General features: G+C 40.6%; 1 protein-coding gene across 1 annotated transcript; it reads right to left on the bottom strand.

The window, feature by feature from the left end:
- Positions 1-212: 212 nt before the first annotated feature.
- On the bottom strand, positions 213-3375 carry LOC120065643 (cytochrome c oxidase subunit 6C-1). Its single transcript, XM_039016707.1, has 4 exons — positions 3246-3375; positions 1025-1139; positions 716-847; positions 213-316 (listed from the first exon to the last, which is right to left on the bottom strand). The coding sequence occupies exons 2-3, from the start codon at positions 1127-1129 to the stop codon at positions 722-724; spliced, it is 231 nt and encodes a 76-aa protein (XP_038872635.1). The 5' UTR covers positions 1130-1139; positions 3246-3375; the 3' UTR covers positions 213-316; positions 716-721.
- Between the last annotated feature and the right edge of the window lie 5004 nt (positions 3376-8379).

Raw genomic sequence — 8379 nt, 5'->3', positions numbered from 1 at the left:
TTGAGGGATATTTTTCTTAATTGCATTGTTGGTTAAGGACTTGTGTAAGTATTTCACTGTAAGGTTGTACCAGTTGTATTCAGCGCATGTGACAAATACAATTTTATTTGACTTCAACTGGTAATCTATGAGATTGATAGCTATGTTGCTTTCTTGAGCAAAACTGTTTCTCTATCACATTTTTGTGATAAATCAAAACAATGAGACAGAGGCACCCATAGAGAGGATAGTTTATTTATGAGAACATAACAGCAATGTTCGATCAGTAAATCACAGAGCAGGAACATCAGACCAGGAATGCACAATGGGATGCAACCTGTAATACAAAGGGACATAGCATAAGATGTTGCACAGTACTGTATTTATAACAATGAACATTTTACAATAATTGATTACAAAGACATCCACCAAGAGGACCGCAGCATGCCTTTGTTCTCCTAACCCAGCACCAACAAACTTGACTCAACTAATCATCTGAAGACCTTGTTTAGATGATTCAAAAGGTGTGTTCAATAGGCAACAACATTTTGAAATACTTGCACACTTGTTACACATTGAAACATTTTCTACTGACTTGTGCCTACAGAACACGACCCAGGTGTGCTAATGGCTAGGACAAAAGCCTGCACACACCCAAGCCCTCCGGGACAAGAAGTGAAAAACACTGGCCTAATAGATAGATGAAATTATGCCTAATTGGTTGCAAAATACTCACAGGGGTTTATTTGCCAGTTGGCCTGACACTTTCAAAAATGCCAGCTTCCCTCATGTTGTTGAACTCCTTTGTGGCATCGTATTGTTTGTAGAAATCGGCATAGGCCTGTTTCCTTGGCTCTGTTACACCGTACTGAGAAGACAAAGTATATACATCATGCCTGTTCCTGAAGATATCCATTCAATGTGATAACATCAATTCCATGATGGACTTTAACCCTTTCGTTTGACACTTCTCTACCCAGAGCCTCAAGATAGAAAAAAAATTATAATAATTAAATTGGCTAATTATTCTCATCCATCAGCTGACCTTGAAAGCTGCTGCAGCCACCACTGACAGGGCGAAGGCGATGGGCAGGTGGAACCTCAGACGCTTCCCGAGGAGTCCTCGCATTGCAGGCTTAGCCAGAGACATTGTGGAGTACCTGGAAGGTTCAGAAGAAAAATGTAACATTATTTAATTAGGTTGAAGTAGAACAATGCTGCTTTCAGAAATGTCCTTATGTCAAGAAAATTCTTGATATGGTTTTAGTTAGACGTCCTCCAGCAATGTATGAACTTTCTGTTGAAAAGCCATATATATCCCAAGTATAAATACAGTAAAGTACACACGCAAAAAAATAAGTTGAGCACAATAGTGTTTTCTAGGCAACTGCCAACTTCAAGGAGTAGGGTATTCAAGGAGTTTGTCTAACGGGAATCTGTGATGTCATTGGCTTCCCCCCTTGCTTGAGCAATAGCGAAAAGTGGAAAGGCCCCAGGGTTTGATACTGCATTTGCAACCATTTGACTCCTATTTTAGACAGCCAAGTTAAGTTTAGATAGCTGGCCGCTAAACTATCATGGTCGAATTACCGGCCGGGGGGGCCATTGATTTTGTTAGTCTCACTCAGTTACTAAAACAGCAAACATTTCTCTACACCCCATTGCAAAATGTGTAGAATGGGGGGGGGGGTTATGGGGACCAATGAGCAACAGCGGCCCCTCACGAGTTCAGATTTTTTGTGGCCCCACCCCTCAAATTTGCCCATTCCTGCTATAGATAATATGTCGGGCAGAGAGCACGCAGCTCTCAAACAGCTGGTTGTTGTGTGGAGCAAAGACCGACAGCATTAGAGGTTGGAAAGATGTTCCAAGTTATGATAGCAGTTACTGGTAGAGCTAAGGCAAGACTGGGTATACAAACCAGGTATTTTAAAAGTTCAAACTCTTGGTTGAATATATGCGGGCGTAGTTCAGTCATTACAGCCTAACTTGAAAATCCGACATTTCCCCTAGGCTCTTTGGTCCTTGAAAAGTCATTGAAGTTATGGTAGCCGATTTAGAAGTTCTACTGCGCAAAACATCAAATGTTTTCTATACAAAGTGTTCCATTACAAAGGGAACCTGGTTTTTGGTCACTTTCTCATTTTAAAACATGGTACAGTAACCCCTCAACAACTCTTCAATATATCAAACGGCGAGACTGACTAGACATGGACAAACTTCATTAGTGTGTTTGTGTCAAGAGCATGCTGTCTATTTAGTCAAGCAATGTGGACATACTTGAGAACTTAAAAATAATGTGAATGTCAATGCATAATGTAATTCGGTAGGCCTATAAAAAAAACATTTAAAAAAAAGCATTATTCTTAATGGTAATACATACTTTTTTGCATATATTTGGGAGTTTTTTTCGCTATAGACTGTTACAATAATTAAATATAAAACGTAAATATAAATAATAGTAACGTTATTATTATTACAATTAAATGCTTGAAAAACCATTGAATTTGACTTGCCAATGTCTGTATAAACACTGTATTGGCTACTAGCTCACGCCGCACATGAAAGAAAATCACATGCTCCTGAAATTACGAACGTATCATTCGCTTTCCTGTCAGATCTTGACGTGACCCAGTTGTTTTTTTGTTTTTTTTCCTTATTCGGCCAGTAGGTTTGGGCCACTGGCAAATGTACCTGTATGTTGAGCCCTGCTGTGTGCGATGCACGAAGGGCTTTTATGTCTAACACTTTGTGTAGCAGTTAGCGATGCTAATGATAGCCTAATCGTTTTCGGGTAGATGGAAGGCAATTAATATATACATTTACATTTAAGTCATTTAGCAGACGCTATTATCCAGAGCGACTTACAAATTGGAAAGTTCATACATATTCATCCTGGTCCCCCCCTACAAAGTAGCCTATGCCTACCTGATTATTTGCATCAACACAATGGCAATTTGTTTTGAAAACAGTATTTCAATATTTTCAATATTTTGTTTAAATTAATAAACGTTTGCTGCAATTTGGTTGCTAGCTATAGTTTTACCGGCAGAATAAATAAATATCTACAGCACCAACCACAGACAGTCCGAGGCCAAAGTAGCTAGCTAGCAAACGTTGCAACAATCTAGAGGGCACTGTCGATAATAATAATATTACTATGCAATGGACAGAATCATAACATTTCAACACCTTGAAGTATATATTTTCTGTACAGGTTAGATGGAAAGTATTCGATTTAGCGTTCACATTTAATAAATACTTACAAGAAGAACTAACGACCTTCACCAAAATATGTTAGCGCGGCTCTGAGGCGTTGATCTTCCGGAAAGAATACTACTGGTGTCGCGAAGGGACAATCAGAGTAAATAAAGTGGCCAATCCAAGACACGCAAAACGTCCATCTACGGAAACGTCATGGGCACAAAAACTATCAGAGATAGCCAAGTGCAGGGTTCCCGACCGATTCGTGTATGGTTCTTTCAATCAATATCCGAATTTAACTAAGACGGATAATCATTTTGAATGCATTAATTCATTTTCTATATTTCGTCCACAAGATTGAATTAATGAACAGAGACGGTGTTGGCGTAGAGAGGAGGGGCTTGAACAGGATACGTGTGCTAGCTGTCTTCAAAGTAAAAGCTGTGTGACTATCTGACCCCAGTCAACACGGTGGGTTCGGGCCTATTCAGTTTGAGACTCGGGGTACACAGCATCGACTCCGGCAGAATCATATTACTCTGGGTTCCGGCTAATGGTAGTCGGGCGAGTCCACTAAAGCATATCTGTCCCGATTATCTTTTTCAGAAGTAGGGCAATATGAGTTTTTTTATTCGGCAGGTGATGGAAGAACTAAAAACGAATAAATATAATAATTTCACCTCTAATTAGCTCTGTCATTTGCATGCTAAAATTCGTCTTATTAGGCTAATAGATGGAGAAGGATCTCAAAATGGAGAAGGATCTCAAACCTTGTGATATCCTCAGTCATTTCACTTACAGACTTGTATTTCAGAAGAGGGAAAACCCTTGCTCAAAAAACAATTGTACAGACGAATGAAAAAGCTCTTTTTAAAAATCGTATTATAATTTCCACAGAACTTTCATAACCAGTTAGTTGGATTTCTGTAAACGTTCTGCTATAAATGAATTAGATTTTACCACAGATTTTTTTGGGGGGAACCTAACTCACACTAATTCTAATAATTTAAGTCCTTCGGCCAAACCTGGTTTAATATAATGGCGTTGGCGATTTTTTGTCATATGCTGGTGGCCACGTTAATTATAAGATGACTTGGGATACATGATCCATGACAGACAGCACATCTCAGTGTCATAGTCTATAGCCTATTTTTCTATAGTAGGCCTATTCGCCGATACATCCTGACAAAATACACCATATGAGTGGCCTAATGTAATTTTACATCATTGCAATTTACAGCCTAGTGTAGACAATAATTGTGTTCTAACAATAATAAATTCCTCATTGTTACAGCATAGGTCTAGGAGGAATAATGTTTTTTTTCTTCTAAAAATGTAGGCCTATCAATAATGGAGGAAGGAATGAATTATGGGATGTTTCAGGCCCCGAAGTGAACATAATTGTACACTCACAAATTCGATCAGAAACGAGGGCTGAGGGCCTTACATTGCAAACTTCCCTTGTTTGGCTATTCGTTTGAACCGACGGCCAAGATGGTGACAGGGATTCCCCCAAGGGCATTAGGGTAAGTGGCGGAGGGTGTGTATTTAATGATTTTGAAACGCAACCGAAATATACAAGCAGTGGACCCTATTTCCATGCTTTTAGGGCCCATACTGCAATTCAACAGAAAATGGGCGTGGCTTCGCAATGTTTTCAGATTGAAAGAAAATGGCGACTCCCGTACGGCTCGGGAGAGGCAAAGGTCGAGAGCCATGCGAAATACAACCCAACCAAGCCACACTGCTTCTTGACACAATGCCCACCTAACCCGGAAGCCAGCCACACCAATGTGTCGGAGGATACACCGTACACCTGGCGACCGTGTCATCGTGCATGCGCTTGCCCGCCACAGGAGTCGCTAGAGCGCAATGGGACAAGGACATCTCTGCCAACCAAACCCTTCCCTAACCCGGTCAACGCTGGGCCAATTGTCTGCCGCCCCATGGGTCTCCCAGTCGTGGCCGGCTGCGTCAGAGCCTGGACTCAAACCAGGATCTCTAGTGGCACAGCTAGCAACTGTGATGCAGTGCCTTAGACCACTGCGCCACTCGGGAGGCCACTGAACAGGTGATGTTGAGAAGTGTCTGCTACTTTAAGCATCAGCTGTCAGAGCAGCTTACCGATCGCTGCAGCTGTACACAGCCCATCTGTAAATAGCCCATCCAATCAACCAACTACCTACCTCATCCCCATATTTGTTTTTGTTTTTCTGCTGTTTTGCACACCAGTATTTCTACTTGCACATCCTCATCTGCACATATATCACTCCAGTGTAAATTGCTAAATTGTAATTACTTCGCCACTGTTGGCCTATTTATTGCTTTACCTCCTTACTTGATTTGCAGACACTGTATACAGATGTTTATATTGTGTTATTGACTGTACAATTTTTGCTTTATCTTGGCCAGGTCGCAGTTGTAAATGAGACCTTGTTCTCAACTGGCCTATCTGGTTAAATAAAGGTGAAACTTGAACTCTGTGAAGCATTTATTTGGGCTGCAATCTGAGGCTGGTAACTCTAATGAACTTATCCTCTGCAGCAGAAGTAACTATGGGTCTTCCTTTCCTATGGTGGTCCTCATGAGAGCCAGTTTCATCATAGAGCTTGATGATTTTTGTGACTACACTTGAAGAAACTTACAGTTCTTAAAATGTTCCGCATTGACTGACCTTCATGTCTTAAAGTAATGATGGACTGTCGTTTCTCTTTGCTTATTTGAGCTGTTCTTGCCATAATATGGACTTGGTCTTTTACCAAATAAGGCTATCTTCTGTATACCACCACTGCCTTGTCACAACAACTGATTGGCCCAAACGCATTAAGAAGGAAAGAAATTCCACAAATTATCTTTTAATTGAAATGCATTCCAGGTGCCTACCTCATGAAGCTGGTTGAGAGAATGCAGAGTGTGCAAAGCTGTCATCAGGGAAAAGGGTGGCTACTTTGAATAATCTTTATTGGTTACTACATGATTCCATATGTGTTATTTCCTAGTTTTGATGTCTTCACTATTATTCTACAATGTAGAAAATAGAAAAAATAAAGAAAAACCCTGGAATGAGTAGGTGTGTCCAAACTTTTTACTGGTACTGTATATACAGTGGGGAGAACAAGTATTTGATACACTGCCGATTTTGCAGGTTTTCCTACTTACAAAGCATGTCTGTAATTTTTATCATAGGTACACTTCAACTCTGAGAGACGGAATCTGAAACAAAAATCCAGAAAATCACATTGTATGATTTTTAAGTAATTAATTTGCATTTTATTTTGGTGGACAACCAGAGACATACACAACCAGAGACTTTCTGTCGAACTATTCGTCACAGACGGATCGAGTGGTTTCAGAGAGACGACAGACAAAGGCGTCTAAGCGTAAATATATGTTGCATTTCTAAATCCGAATGAGCGGTTGTTAGGGTGCTAAATATCCATATTTACAGTGAGCGTATTATTCAGCTGTATAGACAATATCTGAATTCCTTTGTCTCTCCTTCTCCCCCTCTTTCTTTCCCTACCCCTTTCATTGTGTAACAAGCTGTCATATCGGTGCTGTCATAACCACTGGAGTCATACACCTTAACAGTACCTACCTAGAAGCGGCTGTTACTTAACGTGACCCAGTGGTTAGCCTTGAGATTTACTATTTGGAGAAACCCCTGGGCCAGTGTTGGTACTGCTGACAGCATGGCGATGCCGCCCACCACAAGGAGGTAAATGCAAATAGTTATAATCTGAGATTTTTATATTCACCTTAATGGAGGGTGACACCAGCTAGGAGCGAAACAGCACCAAGGTTTCCCAGGTCTCACCTTCCTTTCGTCCTTCTTCCAAGCCAAGTCATTCACCCGGATGTCAAAGCACTTGGTCTCCTTGATTCTCCTCCGGTCGCTCTCCTTCTGTTTCCCCTGTGCCTTGTCCATGTTCAGTCTCAATTTGATTGATAATAGAAATAATAAATGGTGGTGGGGAGTTAAGATAATCAGAAATACTATGAAACATCCCCACTTTTAGCACACATTTGCAAGCAGGCAAAGTAACATGTGTGCGCTGAGGCATGTGTGATCACTCAACATTGACAGGACTGACAAAAAGACATGCTCACATGCAAACAAAAGATAACGTGTCTAACTTGCACATATGCAATTATTAGGAGACTAGATACAAATAGCTATTCCTGGCTACCAATGTTCTAGCATTAATTTATTGAGGCAAGCAGATCAGAGATGTCAAGGTGGTAGCCAAGCATATGCCATGTGTACATGTGACACACACATATGTATGGTCATATTGTTGATGTTTTATTTTGTTTGTTATTTTATGGAGCCATTTTCTAGAAATTTTAGTTTTAAGCAAGCAGCATACCACCCTGCATACCACTGCTGGCTTGCTTCTGAAGCTAAGCAGGGTTGGTCCTGGTTACTCCCTAGATGGGAGACCAGATGCTGCGGGGAGTGGTGTTGGAGGGCCAGTAGAAAGCACTCTTTCCTCTGGTCTAAATAAATATCCCGATGCCCCAGGGCAGTGATGGAGGACATTGCTCAATGTAGGGTGCAGTCTTTCAAATGGGATGTTAAACGTGTGTCCTGACTCTGTGGTCACTAAAGATCCCATGGCACTTATTGTAAGAGTAGGGGTGTTAACCCTGGTGTCCTGGCTAAATTCCTAATCTGGCCCTCATACCATCATGGCCACCTAATCATCCCCAGAATACAATTGGCTCAATCATCTCCCCTGTAACTATTCCCCAGGTCGTTGCTGTAAATGAGAATGTGTTCTCAGTCAACTTACCGGGTAAAATAAGGGTTAAATAAAAAATAAACCTAACAATAATAGACCTCCCAGGTATTTACATTTAATGTATGTATATGATTACTGCCGCTAGAGGGAGCTGTGACATCAATAGAGTGTGTTAGTGAGATTTTGTTAGTTTCTCCGTCTCATTATTTTACCCTATTAATTCAGGTACAGTTGAAGTCGTAAGTTTACATACACTTAGCATGGAGTCATTATAACTCGTTTTTCAACCACTCCACAAATTTCTTGTTAACAAACTATAGTTTTGGCAAGTCGATTAGGACATCTACTTTGTGCATGACACAAGTAATTTTCCCAACAAATGTTTGCAGACAGATTACTTCACTTATAATTCACTGTATCACAATTCCAGTGGGTCAGAAGTTAACATACA

The sequence above is a fragment of the Salvelinus namaycush genome, chromosome 20 (assembly GCF_016432855.1).
Source record: "Salvelinus namaycush isolate Seneca chromosome 20, SaNama_1.0, whole genome shotgun sequence".
Lineage (NCBI taxonomy): Eukaryota > Metazoa > Chordata > Actinopteri > Salmoniformes > Salmonidae > Salvelinus > Salvelinus namaycush.
This window is presented reverse-complemented; position numbering and strand designations above follow the sequence as displayed.

Excerpts from the sequence above, each read along its gene's own strand:
- LOC120065643 (XM_039016707.1), bottom strand. The coding sequence starts at position 1,129 with ATGTCTCTGGCTAAGCCTGCAATGCGAGGACTCCTCGGGAAGCGTCTG. Across the intron at positions 848-1,024 it reads TGGCTGCAGCAGCTTTCAAG|TACGGTGTAACAGAGCCAAG; the intron begins GTCAGCTGATGG and ends TTGTCTTCTCAG.